This window comes from Alligator sinensis, unplaced genomic scaffold (genome assembly GCF_000455745.1).
Source record: "Alligator sinensis unplaced genomic scaffold, ASM45574v1 scaffold393_1, whole genome shotgun sequence".
Lineage (NCBI taxonomy): Eukaryota > Metazoa > Chordata > Crocodylia > Alligatoridae > Alligator > Alligator sinensis.
Window position 1 is genome coordinate 1,670,809 of NW_005842292.1, and position 21,147 is coordinate 1,691,955.

The window sequence follows — 21,147 nt, forward strand, 5'->3', positions numbered from 1 at the left end:
GATAAGACAGACAGATCAGCAGTATAGAAGTCTGTGTGTTTCTGTCCGTTGAGTCCTTTACTAGAAGTCTCTTGCCTAAGGAGATATGCCATATATGTCATAGCAAGGTTATATCGCAGCAAGACAAACGTTCAGGTCAGTTAAGTTCCTCCGAAGAACTCTTGATGTTTAAACAAAGCGTTCAGTGTAATATTTGCAGATTATGGCATCAAATCAATATTAAATAGTCACTCAAATAATAAATGATACAAATCCCCACAATTAAGTGTGTCTCTGGACTGATTTCAGAGTGTAATTCTACAGCGGGATGTAATACTGAGTACTCTGGTATGGTGGCAGGCTAAGATGATCAAAAGGTAATCGGTAATGAGGCCATCAGCCATGGAAGGGGTGGGGGGGCCACCCAGGCCACGGTTCGACCAACTTTTAGCGCATTAATTTAGCACATTAATTTAGCTAGCTATGCAGTTCAAAAAATAGCTATACAGTTTTAACCAGAATGACAAACACGCATTTGTGGGTTATAGAAATGAATGTGCTAAAAGTTGGTCGGGCCATGGCCCGGGTGGGTCGCCCTGTTCCGTGGCCTGTGAACAAAGCTAACGAAAGCTTGTGCCTGAGGATATAAAATGATCACTTGTGGAGGTCAGGAAATAATTATGCATCCATCTACAGTATTAAAAATGGGGTAGGACAGAGTTTCTGAAGCATCACGCGTTCGCTTTTGCCCGCAGCAGAACGTCAGATGAAATGCACTGATGATCATGTGCGGTATTGCAGACCCCGTGTTCCCACATTGCACGTCCCCCTTATATTGTGATAACAACATTAGTCCGACATACAGGGAAATGCTGAGCCCTTGCTCACCTGAAGCTGTTTCCTAAAATAACCTTCCTTTTCACTTTTTGCATTTTTTTGTAGGCGTTCTCAGTCACTGCTATGTCTGGCCACGGATCTTCGATTCACTCTGCTATCTCCGCCCTGAAGCTTTCCCCCCAGGGTTACCAATCAGCCATCAGCCAGTCTCCCCAGTCCACCTCCAAACAGGACTCCTGGAACAGCCTGGTCTTAGCTGAAAGCCACGGAGACATCATAACTGCATAACCTGTTCCTCTTCCCATGGACTTCCCAACCGCTTGAAATACAAAGAAGACGCCCTGCAATAATAAAGCAATATTGTGGTTTCCCTTTTCTCCCCCCTTCTGTCTCCAGGAGGGTCATCTGTTATGATTGTGGAAGAACAATTCCTAATCAAATTGTAAAGGGAACTTTTCTGAGGTGTGGGAGAGCGAAATACCCAATGAACAGAGAAGACTCGGTCTCAGAACAGCAGTGACCTTTTTCCTTGAAACAAACCTTCATGTATTAGATAGTAGCTATTGCCTCTGGACTGGCTAGAAGCAAAGACAGGACTCAGGTTTTTATAAAACATCAGGCTTTGATGTCTTGGAAGTGATGGCACAGAGACACTTTCTTCTTCTCACCGCCCATTCGTTTCCTGACCAGGTCCATCTGGAAGGAAATGCCATCCTCTTGTTATCACCCAAAGGCACAGACTCAAAGACCTTCTTTGAAATGGAGCCGGCTCCGGGACTTGTTGCACGGACTTCATTAGACACGCGTTCAGTGCTTGAGTGGCTTTTCTCCGACGGTCCAGTTGAAAAACGAAAAACTCGGCTCACCCATCAAGCGACGCATCCAAAACTTTGGGGTTTTTTTGTGTTACCGAAAGGGTCCGAGAACCTTGTGATTGTGCTTATTTAACGGTGCCTGTTTTTATTTTGTTTGTGTCTGAATCGTGGGATCTCCTTTCCAAAAGGCTCTTGCTGAAGCGTGGAGAAGGCCTGTATGAAATTAAAACCAGATAACGGTGCGGCGTGAGTTTTCTGATGGGGAGATCAAGAGCCGCGGAGTTTCTGAGACACCCAGAAGGACCTGCTGGACTCTGCCCTCGGAGGCAGCTCTGAGCCTGGCTTGATGCCTCTCTCGAGCTCAGAAGTGCTGTGATGATATCCATAACTCTGAGGCTGTACTGCGATTGCGTACGACCCTGTGACCTGTCACAGTTAATTTAATTTCTTTGGACCATGTTTTCTGTCGCTGTCGACAAACCCAATTTTCTTTCTGCCAAGCTGCAGCCAGGACCTGCCTCGTGCCCCAAAAGCAGACCCCCTGGCTGCTCTGCTAGGCCCAGCCTTATAAAAGCCCTTATTCTTGCAGGCAACAAATTGTCATCTTCTGTGTCCCCAGCAGCTCTTTAAGGGGTACAGGCAGGCACACTCCCGCAAGCATTTGAATGCAGCTGTGATGTCCCCAGGACAAAGTTAATTCTGTTTTCTTTTTAAAATACTAAACAAGAGGCTGGTGTTTCTCTTGCCCTGCAGACCTGAATAGTGCCCGCTCCAATGCTTCCCTATTAAAGGCCCATCTTCTGCAGCTCGGCAGGGGGGTTTCAGGGAGCCTGTCAGTCAGCGAAGCAAATTCCTCAGTCCCTTTTCCTCCCCATCCGTTCCTAGGTTCCCATCTCTTATCTTGTCTGCCCAGCTCTGCTACCTCTCCAGCACATTTAAAATTCACCTCCCTAAAACATTTAAATATATGGGGGGAAAGGGGTTGTGTCACTCAGACCCCTGTGCAGAGGGGTCCAAAGTATATAGCTTTCTTCTCACACCCCTAGTTCCCTATAACACCCCAAAAGGCCCCCTATAAGTCGAAGGTGGGTTGAAGGGGGCACGGACAGGGGCCAGGTCGAAGCCCTCTTTGCTAAAGCTGCCTTGTGGGATGGGGAGATCGTAACGGAGCTGCACTGACAGGCACTGGGGAGAGGTGTAGCAGCCATGGACCCTTCTTGATCCCCTGGGATCTGGGCAGATCCTTAAGGATCCACAGGGCTTCAGGATGGGGCCACTCCACGGACAAGTGATGATAGTACCCTTGCTGGTCTGAGCATGGCAGGAGATACTGTGATGTACTTCTTAGGAGGACTTCTTGTGGGAGGGGATGTGATTCTGGCAATGGCAAGGAGCAATCCTTCCTGGGCCCGTGGGGATGGAGAGCTTCCATGACCCGGTCGATGTTTCCATCGCTAGCATCTGAGATTCCCACAGACTCTCCATCTCCATCACTGCCCCGGTTCTGTCTTGCAAAGTTCAGTGCAACGTCCTCATCAAGGGTTAGAGCGAGGGGCAGCAAATGGGACATTGAAAAGCTTTGCAGATGATACAGAATTGGTGGTTGTGAGCCAGTGGGGGGCTGGAAAGGGACATCACACCGAGGAATCCAGAAATTGGGAGATCTTGGGGCGCTGCCCGAGATACAAAACCGGGGGACTAAACTACAGGAGCCTTTCCTTCAGTCCGTTAGCAGAATAACACCCCTTCCTTCCATTCAGGGCGCTCAAGCAATGCTCAGAAAGACAAAATGAGGATTTATTATTTGCATTGCTCAGTTGGGGCCCTCTTACATTAAGTCCTGCATGGAGACAGGGTAAAAACCATTCCCCCCTAACAAGCATAATCCTGCAACCTCTCCTGTATAAATCGACTCCTGTGAGTACCCCCAAAAAGCAAAGGGGGTTACTCCCATGTGCAGTTTCGAGACCAGGTCCCAATAAAATCAGACCTCTGTTGTGGGCCATACAGGGGCACGGAGGGAAGTCTGGCGGAGAATGGGGGGTTAGAAAGGTCATTAACCAATTCTGATTGTTTTTCCTCTTTGTGACAGTGCAATATCTTTAATCGCCGCTACATTTGTTTTCCTGGTGATCAGAAAAGATCTGTATTTAGACAGCAATCTCACTGGCTGATTCGAAACTCTGATCAGGAGGAGTTAAAGGCATTTTGACGGGCGCTTTAATGCTGATCAACAATCCTTAATAGAGCCCTGAAGCTGTGACTGCGTTGTGGGGGTTTTGTTCTGTTTTGCTTTTTTGTTGTTGTCCTTCTATAAAGTTTGCAGCTTCCCAAACTCATTGGGAAGGTCCCATGGAAAGAGAGGTGCATTTGTTGCGGGGGGGGGAACCCAAACTGAACAAGCTGTAATTATTTAAAGATGTAAAAAAAACTATATTATAATATGATGTAGTATGGCTACCAATCCACATAATTTCTACACCTTTAGGACTAATGGAAATACAACAATGGTAATAAAAATAATCAAGTTTCCTTCTTTCTTATTTTTTCTTGCACTGAAATAAGTACGTGATGGATCTGCAGTGATTCTGGTTCACGTGTGGTGTGCTGCCCAGCATGGCCTGTGGAGGGTTGAGTGGGCCTTCGTGTCACGGACTCGGCATCAGAGGAAGTCAGAAGACCAGGTTGGGGTGGAGGATGCTTGCCGGTAGCAGGGCTGTATATGTTCTTGAATGACTCACGTGGATTTGGAATTGATTTGGCTGATTTGACTTGGGACACAAAACATTTTACTTAAATAAAAACGATCAGACCAAGAAGGAGGCTCTGGCCAGGGGGAACCAGGGTGACTGGGGGCATGGGTGGGTCCTAGGATCACTTCTTCACCCATGTCTCCTAGCAGAGTTTCACTGGGCGGCATCCGCTGGTTCCTTGGACTCGTTCAAGGGGCAGTGGTCGCTGGGCAGTGTGATCTGCTCGGTACCCCACTTCGAGTCAAGTCAAGTCAGTCCTGAGGCTGCTGCAACTGCTGGGGCACCTTCAATGCTGTAACAACCCTCCTAGGTTAGTTGAGTTGCTGTTCATCATTGGTGATTCTTCGGGCAGAGCGACCTGGTGGCATCCACCTCTCCAGGGATGGATGGCTGTTGGCTCACAGGGAGCTCCTCCGCCCTTTGACAGGTCTTGCTTTTAGCCCTGATGGATGTCCGCCCACCCTCCTCACCTAGGCTAGCTTAGGTGGGGATGCCAGTTTAGTTGCCGACAACCAGACCATTGAACAGGCTGTGCTGGTTTACATGGTACCAGATACCCCCCTTTCAACCCTTGTTTTTATCCTTCCAGCTCTGTTTGATCTGATCTTTTGCTGTTCCCAGAATCTCTTGTTCTGTGTCTGGTGGCCTCCCTAACTCAGGTAGGCATATAGTTTTCTTGGTGGGTCTAGGCCCACCAAACCTCACGTGACGAATAGACGTGTCCCTCACTGTGGCATGGAGCAGATGCTTAGGGGAACTGCATTTACCTAGGGCCTGTCCAGACTGATCTGGATCAGCGCCCTTCATCTCCCAGCATTCGGAGGCCTAGGAAGGCCTTGTTTGGAGGGTTCGCCCTAACTAAGGTGTTTTATACCCACGGATGGAGCATACCCTGGTTGCTTGTTTGTTTGCCTTTCTGCGCACTGCCCTCCCTCCCCCTTCTCCCTCTCCCTGTCCCTTGCTTTTTATATTCAAATTTCTCTGGATACACTGCTTTTTGCGCCTTGCACCTACATGAGAATGTAAGACCTGCCATTTACTGGGTCAGATCATAGATCCATCTTGCTCAGTCTCCAGTGCTACACAGCGGCAGAGAGAGGAGGGTGAAAGGGAGAGTGAATTGGGTACGACCAGGGTTTTTCTCCCTATTCTTCTCCCACTTGTAGCCTCCAGCATTTAAGGTCTGGGAAGGTCTGACACAGAGGCTGTCCCCTAACTGATGTAGATGTCCTTCCATCTGATGAAGAGAACTTCAGCCCACAAAAGTTTGTGCCATATATATGTGTGTGTGTGTGTATTTACACATACATACGTATATATGTGTATATATATACATGTATATATGTATATATATGTGTGTGTGTGTGTATTTACACATACATATGTATATGTGTGTATATCTATACATGTACATATGTATATATATATGTGCGTGTGTGTGTGTTTGTGTATATATATATATATATATATATATGTATGTATGTTTCGACACACACACACCATCCAAAGTAGCGAGATATATATATTGCTACTTGGGTTAGTCTACAAGGTTCAAAACTACCAGCCACCCTGTCCTGTGGCAGTGAATTCCACCAATAATTGCAAGTAAAATGCAAATAAAATTAATTAAATACACAAATCAAATAAGAGCCACCTGCACGACTGGGATTCTGACATGCCCTGACTTTCGATGGCTAGACTTTGAACCCTTCACTGTTTTCTTGGCATGCTTTTCCTTAGCATGCTGTTGTTTGAGCTTTGGCTGATGAATGCGAGATAAGTCTCTCTCGAACCAAATAAGGCTATCCACAGGTAGGTTGATGTGCATGCAATGAGTCCCTGGTGCCGGGGTGAGTAGAGGAGGCTGCTTGTGCCCAGGGGTTGCCCTAGAGAAATCCGTGTACTGCTGCCAGGCCCAGAGCTCAACCCCTGGACAAATCTCTGCAGGACGGCAGCTTTCAGGGATGGTAAGGGCAGCAGATGTGCTGCAACTTCAGATCCTGGCTGCCAGCCTCCCTCTCCACCCACCTCTGCCCAGTATGAGGCTGAAGTTGGTTCCTTATTCCCAGTTCCCTATTCCTTATTCCCGGTTCCGTTTTCAAAGCTAATCTAGAGCCAATAAAAACGTGTTATTAATGAATTCCACATCCTAAAGAGAGAGAATTTCATTAGGTGTGCATATGTACTCATTAATATGTAAAATAATATTCCACATCAAGTACAGAGCCCTAAATGAAGGTCAGATTAGGATTTGGGGTGGCCCAAAAAGTATTGTGCCCCATAATCCCATCCTAATCTGACCTTCATTTAGGGCTCTGTACTTGATGTGGAATATTATTTTACATATTAATTAGTACGTATGCATAGCTAATGAAATTCTCTCTCTTTAAGGTGTGGAATTCATGAATAACACGTTTTTATTGGGTCTAGATTAGCTTTGAAAAAGGAACCAGGAACGGGGAATAAGGAATAGGGAACCGGGAATAAGGAAATGGGAACAAGGAGCCCACTTCAGCCTCATTGCCCAGTTCAGTCTCCAGGACTGGGGGAACTGGTGGGGTGGGTGTGCCCAGTTTTGGAAGCCCCGCCCCTTGCCCACCTGCTGGCCAATTAGGTTGAGACCCAGCTTTTCCTGGGAAGGAGCCCAAGCTGGGGAAGCAGGTGGAGGGGGCAGTGGTGAGTAGGGGCAGGCTGGGCTGCGGGTTGGGGAGAGAGGGGAGGGCTGGGGGGGTAAAGGAGGGGCTGGGGTGGGGGAATGGGGGATGCAAGGAGGGGCAGGTGCCCTGGGGATTTGGGGGGGGGTCCCGTCCGTTTTGCATCTGCAAATACCCCTCTCCCCCCCTCCCCCAGGGTGCAGCGCCCTGCTGCAGCTGCACACACTGCCCAGGGCCGATCGGTTGCTCGACGCTCGATTGCTCCGGGGAGCGGCCGCTCGGTGTTGGACTGAGCAGGCCTGGCCAGGGGGTGCTGCCTGCCAGCTGCAGGGCAGAGGTGCAGGGGTGCAGCAGGGATGCTCCCAGGCCTGGGGGTGCAGGCAGCAGCTACCTCCAGACCCGCTCCCCCCAGGGCATGTTGCATTCTCCGGACCCAACTCTTCTTGTTTCAAAGGCAGATGATTAGTGTAGAGCAGCATTGTGCTGGACAGGTTACAGGCAGCCAAGAAGCCAAGGGCTCCAATCCTTGGCCTTGCCGAGCATGAAGGGGATTTAAAAATGGTCCCCAACCTTTCACTCCCCTGCTTCCCCAGCTCGCACGCAGTGAGGGCCTGGACGTCAGGCCTGCCCAGTCTATGCCCACTCTGCAGACACCTCTAATGTTGAGTGCTGTTGCAATACCACGGTTCGGGGGGTTTCTGTAATGGTGCCTAGTGAACAGCAGCAATTATTATTGTGATTTAAATGAATGAAAGTCTCCTGGCACCTGGACGCAGCCTGCAAACCTTGATGGGGTTGTCTAAATGAGTGTTCAGAATGACTTAAATACTTGGAAACCTGACTCTCCTTTGGTTTTCAGTCAGATTTAGGCTCCTAAGTCACTTAGGCTCTGTGGAAAGTGCATCCTTCTGCTCCTCCTGAGCGTGGCTAGTTACAGAGCGGTGACCCAGGAGTTAAGGTTTGTGTCCCCTTACTCATCGGAGACAGGCAACCTGTCCAGTTAGCTTCTGGCCCGCCAGAGCTCCAGTGTATCAGGGCTCGGACAAAAGTGTGTTCTTGGTGCCCGGAGATTTCAACCGCCCCAGCACGGGATCGGTGATGCACGGTGGGATTTGCATTTTTTTCAAGATCAGTAGAAGCCCCTAGGAGTCAGAGCAGGAAACCAAGCAGCTCGGAGGCCTCTTGCTCACCCACTTCCTCTGTGACTTGGAGCTGCCTGTGGGCATGTCTGGTCCCCAAATTGGCACTGTTTAATGCCAGTGGTTTGCAACTGGTGGAACTAATGTCGTGCAGCCTCCCAAGTGTAGCAGTCATTGCCAGGAATGAGCACCTCTACCCTGATATAACTGCGATCTGTTCTCATGCTGCTGCAGCTGAGTGGCACTGGCATCATGAAGCAGTTTGATCTGAAACAGGGGCATTGGTACAGTCTGCTGCAGCCAACAAACTGAGCGCATCATTTAGGGGGTGCATGGAGATGGGGAGAATCACTGTCTATGTTCCTCAGCAGTAGGGTGACCTGGCTCAAGGCATCTCAGCGGTGTCCCTGCTGCTCCCTTGACGGCATCCAAGATGCCGGAAGGCCCGTCCGTGAGGAAGTTCCAGTTGCTGACCTCGCCTTTCGTGGGGCACGTGGTGGCCAAGGCAGGAGGAAGCAGCCGACAGATTAGCCTGAATGAGCTGCAAGGACTGGAGCTCCAGGACTCCCAGGTGAGTCGTGCTGAAAGGCAGCCTTGTCTGTGCGTGTCGGCTCCTTGCTCATGCTGGAGCACTGGCCTGGCCAACATGGAGAGTGTTACCTTGGAAGGTCACGGCAGTGAGGCACGGCAGTGAGAGATTAACTTGGCTATAGACAGGCTGAAGGGCTACCTACCCTGGCTACAAGGAAAAATAGAAATGCACCTCTGAGTGGACCCCTGGGCACTCGCAGGTGGCTCTCTGTCTGGCTCCATCTGTACTTGTAAGACTGAGCTCCTGAAAAGGTTCAGGTGGAGCAAGACTGTCCATGTGCAATTACCCAGAATGCTTTTGCTTTCCAAATGGTTGGCACTCTGGACAAATTTAACTCCCCAGTGGAAGTTGAGCCTTTGGCCCATCATCTTCCAAGGCCAAAGCATCCTCAGAGGCTCTTGCAGAGAGCTGCCAGCATGCACGGTAACAAACAAAATACGAGCTGTGCTGGAAGCTGTTGGCACAGCAGTGATGTGCTTGAGGTCTCTCCCCACCTGACTGCTCAGAAAGAAGGGGTGTCTTGACCTCCTCACCTCCTTGCTACTGCACAAAAGGGAGGGGAAGTCCTACTGGCTTCGGAGTAGTACCTTTATGCCCGTCCTCTTGTCCAGAAGGCAGAAGTTGGGATTAGATTCACCTTTCCTCCCTGCCCTTGCTCAGGGCTGTTTCATATAGGGGCAGCAGGCACTGCCCTGCCTGAACTGGAGACGAAGCAGCTGTCCTGCAGCAGCAGTGCCCGGGGCCTGTTGGGGAACATTTCCCTGCATGTGCCACATAGGGCTGGAAGGGGCCCGCTGAGCCCCAGCATCCCTTCCCCCAGCTCTTCCTTGGGATTTCCCAAGGCAGAATGAGAGCCAGATCCTGCTGGCCAAAATCACTCAGTAGCCCCCTTTCCAGGATCTGTCTGCAAATGGGGATGCTCGTTCCAACAGTCTTCTGGCAAGCGCAGTGGTTATCAACAGGTGGGTGAGCCCAGGTTGGCTTGGATACAAGCTCCTTCCATCCACTGATGCTGCTGCTTTTCCAGGACCAGCAAGACTGGCTTTGATGAACAACTGCTGCAGCTCCCTCAGCGAGCAGTGCACCGGCACGCCCACCTGGTTCTCAAGGATGGGTGATTTCAGAGCCACATCTGCCCAGGAAGTTGAAGCACCTGGACTGCATTCCCCCGTCCCCAGGCCGTCCTGGTTTATTGTCTTCCTGACTGATCCAGATACTCCCCATCTGAGGAGGTCATTCTCCCTGCTCATCACTTGCAGGCCATGTACTCTCATGGATCCCTCTCCAGCAAGAACACAGACCTACTTTCCACATGACCAAAACCTTCAGCTTGCCACAGACCTCGTAGCTGATGGTTCGTCTCCATATTTTCTCCTTTCCCTTGTTTACGGGGATTGGAAACCTCTCCAAGAAGATCGTTGACTCGCCTCTTCGGCTCCTTCCAGAGATCCCTGACATCTTCAGAGACCTGATGAAGAGCTTTCGAAGCCCAAGAGCTTGTTTCTCATTTCTGTCAACTGTATCCGTTGGTTCAGAGAAAGGTTTTGCCTCGCTTCATAACCCTCTGATATCAGTATCTCTGATTTGAACGTACAATTGAGGAACACGCAAGCCTTCGGATATTCTGAGGTTCTTCTGGTTATCTTTATAAATGACTGTAACCTCAGGATTTGACCTAAAGGAAGTCACTAGTTTAAAATTCATGCTGCCAGGATCGTAGGTCTCATTTTGTGATGAACAGGCACCATCACGCCCAGCCTGCCATGAGCGGGGAGGAGAAGGCACTGAGCTTGCGTGCAGCACACAGCCCTCGTGCTCGGAGGCCACGTGCAATCACAGCTGAGAAGAAGAGAAGGTTTCTCTTCTTCTAAAAGGTGCTCAGTCCTGCCCAGGCCGTGTAGTAACCAAAAATAACTTCCATTTGAGAGCTGTTTGGTGGCTTGTGCCCATAACACTGTAAGTGAAGGTGAGGCGAATAAGGGAAGACCCTTTTCTTACAGCCAGCGGAGAGGTGACTGGCTGAAGAGCCATAAAGTCATAATCTGAGATGCACAAGTTCTTTGTTTCTTGTTGTCGGTGCCGGCAGGGCGAGCAGCTGTGATTGCACGTGGTCTCCGAGCACGAGGGCTGTGTGCTGCACGCAGGCTCGGTGCCTTTCGGGCTTGCATGGCATGAGGGTGTGCTCTTGCCTATCCTAATGCCCCACCTTTTGGCCTGGCAAGCCAAGGTACACTTGATGGGATGACTGCAATGCATGTAGTTTCTGTCTCTTGTTTCCACTGTTAACTACCTTCCCTCCCTCCAGGGAGTTGTGTTTACTCTGGGCATCCTTGATTTGTCCCCACTTTTTTTAGGCCCATGGAAAGAACTTGTTCCTGGCATTTGGCACTGCTGTGGAAGCACAGGTCCTGCCCGGAGGGCCATCTCGGGCACCTGTGGACAAAGAGGCAGCTGTCCCGGCAGAGGCTGGCAGTGGGGCACATGCCCAGGAGGGACAGGCATGGGTGGCTTCTGACCCACAGAGCAGTGCGGAGGAGCAGCATTTGCAAAGGGAGCAGGAGCCTGAGCACTCGACACCTGAGGACCAGGATGCGGCCGTCGGCTCTTGGAGTTGGCTGCGCTTCCATTTCGGCATGTTCGGCAGCGTCCGGGCTAACGAGTTCTCGAGAGCTAATAAGGCAAACAAGCGAGGGGACTGGAAGGACCCTGTGCCCAGGTACTGGCTGATCCCTCTGTTGGGGAAAACTCAGATGCTGTTTTCCTGCCCCAGGCTGAGTTTCTATAAAGAGGTGGAAGCCAACAGGGCTTCCCTTCTGGTGGATGTGTTGCCATTGCTGCCCAGGGTACAGCTATCATGGGAGGCCGGCAGCTGTGCCGTGGAGCCCCTGAAGGGAACCACGTTGCTGCACTTCAGAAACAAGAACGGTGTACCTTGTGGGGCTGTCGTGGGGTGCTTGCTTGGGACCACTGCAGCCTTGCCTGGTCTTTGAGAGTGCCCCAAAACTCACCCAGGTGTGGCTTGTAGAGCGGGGACGGGATCCGTGGCTCCTTACCACTCTGAGACCTGGGTCTTTTGGTCTCACCCTCCCTGTTTCTCCGTGGCCCTCACTCCAGGAGCTGGCATCCACTTATGTGACTTTATACTGGGGAGCAGAAGCACAATCCAAACTTTCAAGGAGCAGGCATGCAGCTCCGCTTCAATAAAACCACCCCTGCGCTGACATGGGGAGCTATTCCTCTGTCCCTAATCCAGCCCACGCAGCCCAGAGCCCCCACTAAACCCCGCTCTGCTCTTCTCTTTCCAGGCTGCTAGTTCCTGAGCCCCAGGGCTCTCGAGTCCCCAGAGCTGCTCCGCTGGTCTCTGTCTCCTTCAGACACCCCCCTGCTTGTCCATGCAGTCTCTCCCCTGGGGGGCCCCTAGGTATTATCTGCAACTCCCTGCTTTTGTTGAAGTGTCAGTAGAGCTGTTCAGTTCTCTGCAGAGGCACGTGTCTTCTGTCCCGTAGGCCAGAAACTCTGCTTTCGCTGTCTCTCTACCCCTTCTTTCCCCGTGCACCAGCTCCAGCATTATTGCAACAGGAACACAATTAACACAGAAATAATTGGGGGAGGGGAGTAGCGCAACCCAGAGGTCATTTTGCTGCTTGCCTGTGCTCAGCAGGAGGATGCCGCAGTACAGCACCTCCTGTCTGCGCTGGCACTGTTCCTGTTGCAATCAGTGGGGCCGAGCTGGGATTTTTCCTTGCCTAATAGTGAAGAAAAACTCTGCCGGCACATTCTGCATCTCTCGGGAACTCTGCTGACTCTTAGGCTACCGTTATTTCTGTTGTTCATTTTTCTCCCTTGATTCCCCCTTTCTAATTCCTTCCCATCTGTGTTTCCTTCCACCTTTATTTCCCACCTCTAGCAGTTCTCACCTCCCAGATCTCTTCTCCATTTTATCTTCCAACCCAATCAGCAATGTCCTAATTGGTTGCATAGAGCCGAGGCCCAGTGAGCTGGATGTGGGTGGGGGGTTCCCTCTGTTCAGCCTGTTGGTAGCCTCTGTTGCTGGCCACGCTGGAAACTTTTGCACCCCACCCTGAGAACTAAATAGGAATCTGAATAGGACAGCAGAGATCCTGTAACTGCCCAAGCACGCTGGGTACATCGTGTGAGCTGAGTGCTCAGGCAGCCTGCCCAGCGGCACCCTAACACCGTCCCCCCAAGGCAGCGTCTTTCACTCTTGCCTGGAAAAACATTGGCTCGTGCTCTGCAAAATCTTCCTTCTCATCGTCCCCCAATGGGCCCTAAAAAGCCCACTGTACCTTCTGGCAGCTCCCTCTTTGCACAGCCAGTCCAAACCTTTCCAGATCTTCCCTACGTCATTTCCAGAGTCTCTCTCCCTCTTTCTTCAGCCAACCAAAATTTTCTTCCTGGCCATCATCCATTGCCATGTTGACCACTGCAGCTATCTCCTCTCTGGCTTTCCCCCGCACACATTGCTTCCTCCCTCCCCTCCATCTTTTTGGCTTTCCGTTGGTTCTCCAGTTTCACTGGACAAAATTCAAGCTTCTTGCGCCAATCTTTGAGGCTCTTCCTGCTTCTGCTGCCCTCCCCTTTATTGGCCTTTGCATCCTTGCCCTGCAACTCAGCTTCTTTGCTCTGCTACCAAAGGCTTACTCACAAATGCCTCCCTTTCTAGACGTAATGTCCTCTCCCTGAGGTAAGCCATACGGGGGCTGCATGCTGCTGGTTTGTCTCTCCAGCTCAGGAAGGAATAAATCCAATGACCATAGATTTCATAGACATTAGGGCTGGAAGGGACCTCGGAAGATCATCGAGTCTAGCCCCCTGCCCAAGGGGCAGGAAGTCAGCTGGGGTCATAGGATCCCAGCAAGATAAGCATCCAAATTTCTCTTGAAGGTGTTCGATGTAGGTGCATGAACCACCTCCGGTGGCAGGCTGTTCCAGACCTTGGGGCTCGGACAGTGAAGAAATTCTTCCTTATGTCCAGCCTGAAACGGTCTTGCTGGAGTTTATAACCATTCGACCTTGTCATCCCTTGGGGCGCTCTGGTGAACAATCGTCCCCCAGATCCTGGTGAGCACCCCTGATAAACTTATAGGTGGCCATCAGATCACACCCTGCGCTTTTCCAGGCTGAAGAGCCCCAGGGCTCTCAGCCTGTCATCGTAAGGTCTGTTTTCCTGACCTCTGATCATGCACGTGGCTCTTCTCTGCACCCTCTCAAGCTTCTCCACGTCCTTTTTGAATTGTGGGGCCCAAAACTGGACTCAGTACTCCAGCTGCGGCCTCGCCAAGGCCGAGTACAAGGGGAGAATGATGTCCTGGGATTTGCTTGAGAAGCATCTATGGATGCAAACCAGCATTTCGCTCACTTTACTGGCCGCAGCATCACACTGACCAGTGGCAATTCAGTCCAAATCTAATAGCTACTTTCCCCCTTGCTATAGAGGCTTCCTTGCCAGAGCTGCTCTGCTCTTGCCACCTCTCTGCCTGATGGTCTTCCTCCTGGCCCCAGGGATACCCCACTTCTTTTAATTGCACTGAGCTCTTTTATAAGAATCAGGCTGTCAGTGGACCATTCCCAGCTGGGTGTGTGTAATGGGGCCTGTCCCCCATTACGAGAAGGTGAGGATGGTTGAAGTAGCCCTTTAGTCTCCCTGGGATAATCCTTCCCCCCTCCCTGCCTTCTGTTTTCCCCTTCTGCCTTCCCTCAAAAGCCTCATTTGCTTTTTGGGATTTACATTTGGACTTCAGTAAGAATGGTCCATGGACAAGGCTGACCCATTGTAGGGAGAGTTTGTGTTAGTAGTTGGGTTGCCCAGCTTGACGTGGGGGTCCTTGACTTTGTAGACCGGGACATGGCTGAAGGGGTGGAGGAGGCCATGAAAAGCAGGGGCAAGGGCAGCACCCCAAAACCCTAACACTTGCAAGGAGCAGTACATAGAGATGGAGGTTTACGCCCAGTGCAGCAGATGAGAAACCAGCGTTGTCCAACGGGAGTGAGGGTGATGGGAGACCGACAGCAGGCCAGACCCTGAAGCCCAGGGGAGGTGTAAAGGGGACGACCTGACTCCAGGTCACCAATTCTGCTTTGCGAGCACATCCAGCTGTGAAGGGAGATTGTGGTCCTGAACACCAGGCTCCAGGTGAACTGGTGCAGCTAGAGCAAACTTGGGTGGGGTGTAGGTGACCCTGACCATACACAGACCCAGCGCTCGACAACCTGGGAAGCCTAAAAAGCGGAGCTCATGTCAGTTTAGCTGCTCAAGGCATGATGGGCAAGTCACTAACAGGCAGCTCAGGAAAGAAAGGTAGCCTGGAGAAGCTCTGGGGAACAAGTACACCCGACCCTCTTCTGGAGTGGCACAGCACGATAATTTCATAAATCGTAGAAAAGCAGGCTGGAAGGAAACCTCAAAGGCCATCTAGTGCAATGCCCCGTCAGAGACGGGATCATTGCTTTCCAAAACGACCTATACAAATCCATTGTCTAATGTATTACTGAGACTACACTGTCACCCCGACACAATCACAAGACATAACACCTAACCTGGCACAGGTAAAGCAGGGGAAACACGGTGGCCAACCTCCTGCTACAGCTCAGGTTGTTAAACTACTTTAGAAAGATCCAAGGAAGCGGGCCAGAGTTCCCTCCTGGCTCCATGCAGCCATCGACAATGCCTGGAATCGTAGGCATTGATCATTGATCATCCCTGACCAGTGCTTGTGGGATCTCTTCTTGCACGCTGCCAGTGATGGAGATGAGTCCACATCTTCCCTAGCAGGCTGCTCCACTGCCTGATTGTACTAACAGTCAAGAAGCGTCTCCCGATGGCCAGTCGAAACCTACTTTGCTGCAGCTTCAGGTCACTGCTCTGTGTTCGGCTCTCTGCAGCAAGAGAAAGGTGCTTTCCCATTTCTTTACGGCACTCCTTCAGATCTTTGCAAGCTGCTGTTGTGTCCCCTCTTAAGCCCCTTTTCTGCAAGCTGAACATGCCTATTTCCTTCAACCTCTCCTCATATGATTTGCCTCCCAAGCCTTTTATCACCTGATTTTTGTTATCCATATGCCCACTACCAGGACTGTATTTCTTCTAAAAGGAGCTCTCCCCTAGAAAAGCTCTCCTCGCAGAGACCTGTGTAGAGGCCAGAGTCTGCGCCAAACTCTTCCTACAAATCCCATCCCCAGACCCAGTTCTACTGTGAGACCTACGGGCCAAATAGTTTCTAAGGTCAGAAGGGACCTTGAACAGATCATCAAGTCCGACCCCCTGCCCTGGGCAGGAGTGAGTGCTGGGATCATAAGACCCCAGCCAGATAGGTTGCGTGGCTGGAGAGATGTATGATTCTGGGTGGGGGAGGGGGCTGGGAAACCCCAATCTGTCAGATCATGGGGAGCCCCTGGATGCCATCAAGTTTTGCCATAGCTAGTCCTGTACAAGGGATTGCCATAGCTAGTCCTGTACGAGGGATCTGATTTTGTTTGCTTCATGTGCCTTACTCCATTCCCCCTTGTTTCTTGTTCCCCTCCCTTCCTCCTCTCTGCATGTCCAGTCAAGCCACGGTGGGATGCGATGGCTCCTGTGCCATGTTTTGCCCAAATAGACACATTCAGGGTATTCTCCCTCTAATTTCCATTCTCTTCCCTTTAAGGCTGGTCCTGCACTTTGCGAAAGGGGGCTTCCTCGTCTTCTACAACTGCCGAATACACTGGAGCTCCTCTCCGACGGCCAAACCCACCATTGACATCTTGTCTGCTGACTTCCATCGGGGGCAGGCTTTGGAAGCCCTTTGCCGGCCGATGCCCATCTGCTACACCCTTCTGGACCAGAGATATTTCTCGGGTCTGGGTATGTTTCATCAGGGAGGGGGAATGGCCTCCGAAGGGGGAGACATCAGGGCTCAATCTGACCTGGATCTCATATCTATCATCAGGGGCTGACCCTGTGTGTTAGCTGTCCCCTCTGAGACATAAAGCTAGTCATAGTCTTGCTTGTTCCTACAGGACCGTCCATGCATGGATGGGCCCATGCTGTACAAACAGGAATGAAACAGGGCCTGGTGCAAACATGCCCACTTGAGCAGGTGCTACAAATGCTCAGGTGCTCTGAAAACCGGGCTGGGAAGCTTTCTATCCCAGTGGGATATATATGGGTATAGTCATCATTGTGCAGAGAGAGCAACTGGGGCATGGTGAGGTTACATGAGTTCACTAATAGCAGGGTGACCTTCCATCCTGTTTTCCCCGGGACAGTCCCAGATTTTGGGCACTGGTTTCAGCCAGGTTAAAATGATCATCCCAGGTGTGGGGCGCAGTGTGGCAGGGATGGGAAGCGGTGCGGTGCCCCAGGAAGGCGACTGGGGAAGAACTGCCGCTGCTCTGCCTGCCTGTTGCGGATGCCACTCTGCCTCCACCTCTCCCTGCAACGCGCCGCTGACCTGGGAGTGAGGGAGGGGAGAGGAAAGGGGGGTGTCCCGGATGTTTTGTATTTCCCACTGGATGGATGGTCTCCCTAACCAATGGCCACTGTGGGACTTGGTGTCAAAGCCATGTTTGACATCAGCAATCCCTCGCTCTTAATGTGTTTAGATGAAACTCTGCTGTGGGTTTCACACAGCCAGGTACATTTTACAGTGGTGGGCCATCATTAGTAGAAAACATTATGCTTCTGTAACATCCTCTCAGCCCTATCAGGATCATAGGCTGTCCCCTCAAAATCAGAGGAGCAGGAGAGTCTCTCTGCCCTGCGGCCATAGCCCCTCCATGCCTGCCATAGTCCTCTCTCCTCTTGTGGTTCCTGCCATGGGGGGAGCTCCCTCCCAGAGCCCCACAACCACTGGTCGCATGTGGGCCAACTGGTCTGCCCCTATGACTTGCAGGAGTCAGTGCTATTGGTGCTGTCACAGCTCCCATGCCCACGTGTGTGGATCCAGATTAGGAGTGCTGCGTGGCTGCCCCCTGCATTACCGTGGGGAGAAGGGGCTATCACTTGAGCACCCCTGGCTTAGTTTGCCGGCCTGTGACTCACTGATGTGAACGGTTCTTGCTGTTGCATCTTCATTTCTGAACTTCTGCTTTCCCCTCTGCTCCAGGGAACATCATTAAAAATGAGATCTTGTACTTGGCGAAGATCCACCCATTATCACAAGGGTCCCTCTTGGCTCCCTCCGATCTCGACGCCTTGCTTGATCATGCCGTTCAGTTCAGCACCCACTGGCTGCATAAGAAATTGCATGGGGAAAGATTACACCCTCAGATCTACCAGAAGGAGAAATGTCCTTTTGGGCACATGGTGATGAAGGGAACTCTTGGTCCCCCACATGGGCTTCAGAGACTTACCTGGTGGTGCCCTCAGTGCCAGCCTCGTGTGCCAGCAGAAAGTAAAGGTCATCCTCCTGTGTATACCCCTATATCTTCCAGCCTTTAAAAGGATTGAGAACATGCTGTCCTTTCTTGGAGAACATTGCATGAGGCTGAGGATGGCTTGCAACAAGCTCTCAGTTGCACTGAGCAGAAATCGCTTGTCTGTGAAGACAGAAAATCAGAGAAAATTCAGTTTGTTAAAAAGAGATGAAAGGGTTTCTATGTCCATGTTGCATTGCAGGGATCAGTGCAGCAAGTAAAGGGAGTTCTCTGCAACAGTTGAAAATACTCGGTACCGATTTGTGGATAAGGGGTTTAATATGTAGCAATTGAAAAGAAGTTAATTGTTAATATGTTAAATGTTAATTTCATGTTAAATGTTAATTGTTAATATGTTACATATGTCATGACCATAAAGCAGCATCAGTAGCATCAGCATGATAGCTGTTCTCCTGATCACCTTGTTTTTATGTTGATGTTCTCCTGCTCATCTTATCTATTTTGTCCTTATTAGGGATAGGAAATCAGATCTTGTCATCGTTACGGAGTTAAACGAGGTCGTCTTAAGCACCTCCTTGGAAAAACCTGTAACCAACACCTGAGCATCTGTGTTTGCTAAGCCTCTCTGTCTATGCACAACAATTAGTCAGGTTTTATTTATGACCCTCCCTGTAAATAACAGACTTGCAGTCGATGTTTCGCTCTTTCTGTGTAGCCAACTTCAAGCAAAAGCTTAAGTTCTGTCAAAATGAGCTGGTTTCATTCTTCAAGGAGATTCCACCTCAATTTGGGCTGGGGAATGGTAACTGTAGATGTAATATATCTGCTAAGATGCATATGATGGGCTTATTTAGCAACCAGGAAAAATTGGCCAGCAGGCTGCGGTACTGGTGTCACAGGGAACAGTGTGCTAACTGCCCCTGTTGGGACTCCGAATGACAAGGTGACTGGTCTTAATCGGGTGCTAACAGGGAGGTACCCCTGAGTTGCACAGTGTTCCTGGCTGCAATAGTAATCAGGCTTATTTCATTTGAAGCAGTCCCTTTGTTACAGACATTATTTGGTGTGTGCAAGATCTGAATGGTGTCCCGCATAACCAGAGTCTATAAATTGCAGGTGAAATGGGTCACGAGCTGTCTAACCAGCCAGGCTCAAAAAGTAGTGGACCCCGGGGAATCCTTTCCAAGTGGAGTGTATCTAAACATGATGCGCAGGGGGCCGTACCAGGCCTATCAAGGTTTTCACCAGCGATCTGAAAGCAAACATAAAACCACTGCTGCTTCATGTGCTGGAAGCAGGGGCTGGCAGAGCTGAGGGCACGGCAGTCATGCAGAGACCTGCAGCCCTGGCTGCCCTGGAAAGGACGTGTGTTTTGAGGCAGCCGAATGCAAAGTGGGACATGCAGGAACAGACACTTGCCCAGGACAAGGGTTCCCCCGAGATAGATCTGAGCGGGCCGCGAACAAGCAGGTCATTGTGAGCTCCCTATGCAGGGCTGGGCCAAGGAGAACTACTAGGTCTGCAGGGTGTTGCACCAGGACCTGAGCACAGCAGGAGTGAGACTCAGACTGAACCGGCCTCTCATTTTCCTGTCCCTGGTCTAAGAATGATGTTGACAAATTGGAGGGTGCAGGAAAAGCTGTGAAAAAATACCTTGGGACTGAAGGAAATGCCTTCAGAGGTGTCCATGGCACCCCTGGATGTGCTGCGTGGCCAGAGGTTTGGGCTTTGGCTGAGGGAGAGGAGTTGGTGCAAGTAGTGGGATCTCCAGAGAGTCGGTGCAGGCCGTGAGTCAAGAGGGCAGTGCACTGTGGGCAGGGACAGGGCCACCACAGCCGGGCCATCAGGCTCTTGGTGTGTGACCCTGGGTGTGGGGCTGTGCAGAGAGGCAGAAGAGGACCTTGGATAAGCAGGGAACCTCGGGCATGAGGTGGGGGTGTCTGTGTTGGGGTGGGGGCATAAGGGGTACCCCTGGGAGAGAGGTATGGGTGGGGGGGATGGGGACTCTGGGCTCATTGACTCCCTCAGGAGTCCCTCCTGGGCCCTTTACAAAACCCAGCATTGCATCTCCCTGTGAAGAGCTGCACTTCAGGGGACAGACAGAAGCACTCACTTTCTGTGTGACATTGAGAGGCCAAGTCCAGGAGGGTGTTCCACTAGTGTGGTTACAAGGGATGCAAGTAGTGTTGCCCTGTGGGGTTGGGCCAACTCTTAGGATCTCAATATTGTGCTAATATTGTATAGACAGGAGGGTGTGACACAATTGCACATATACAAACACACAAATCAGTTAGGTGCATATACACACACATTACCAACTCAGGCACATACACATCCAAACCAGCCTAGGCACATGCATACCTATCACCAATTCAAGCACATACACTGTACACCCCAAAAGTTAGACAAAAATCAATTGTCCATACTAGCACACTCAGTACACATACACAAATCATTAATTCATATATCATATACACAATGACTTATATATATATATAAACACACACACTCACCAGCTCTCACACATACAATCCACCTACACATACATTCAGGTAAGATCCTAACTTGGATGGTACAGTGTGTATGTGTGTGCTTGCGGTACCTGGGATACTTGGAGGAAGGTTAAAGTGAGAGAGAGAGTTAAAGTTGCCAGAACCAGGATTAAAACTGGTGGACTACAGAGAAGCTGGCTGAGGAGCTGAGGCTTGGGGTTACTCATGATCAAGTGGCCCCAGGGCTACTTGAGGTCACTGGTGCAAAGGGGAAAAAAAAAGCCTGGTAGCAAGCAGGAGACAGCCAGGAAAAAGAGAGACACAAAAACCTGGGAGCTTGGGGCTGGAAACTGAGGCAGACAGCTGAGATATTGGGGGGGTGGGGGGCAGGCATATAAGTGGTGGCAAGGAGGAGACAGCCAGGAAAGAAACTGAGGCAGAAACCTGGTTGCTCAGGGGAAAAGGCAGTGGGGATAAGACAGTGGCAAAGAAACAGGGGGTTGGAGGCAGAGAG

The 21,147-nt window shown here is 50.8% G+C and overlaps 2 protein-coding genes across 3 annotated transcripts in view; both read left to right on the forward strand.

Moving 5' to 3' along the window:
- GATA4 (GATA binding protein 4) overlaps nt 1-4,163 on the forward strand; it is a 39,990-nt gene extending 35,827 nt beyond the window's left edge. For both annotated transcript variants that reach the window (XM_006028155.3, XM_006028154.3), the window contains exon 6: nt 922-4,163. In XM_006028155.3, coding sequence (XP_006028217.1) covers nt 922-1,104 — 183 coding nt within the window. In that variant the 3' untranslated portion in view covers nt 1,105-4,163. The remainder of the gene's footprint in view (nt 1-921) is intronic.
- Nucleotides 4,164-8,214: 4,051 nt separating this feature from the next.
- On the forward strand, nt 8,215-18,588 carry NEIL2 (nei like DNA glycosylase 2). Its single transcript, XM_025209507.1, has 4 exons — nt 8,215-8,748; nt 11,124-11,485; nt 16,431-16,627; nt 17,871-18,588. Exons 1-4 carry the CDS (start codon nt 8,611-8,613, stop codon nt 18,203-18,205), a joined length of 1,032 nt encoding a protein of 343 aa, XP_025065292.1. The 5' UTR covers nt 8,215-8,610; the 3' UTR covers nt 18,206-18,588.
- The last annotated feature ends 2,559 nt before the right edge of the window (nt 18,589-21,147 follow it).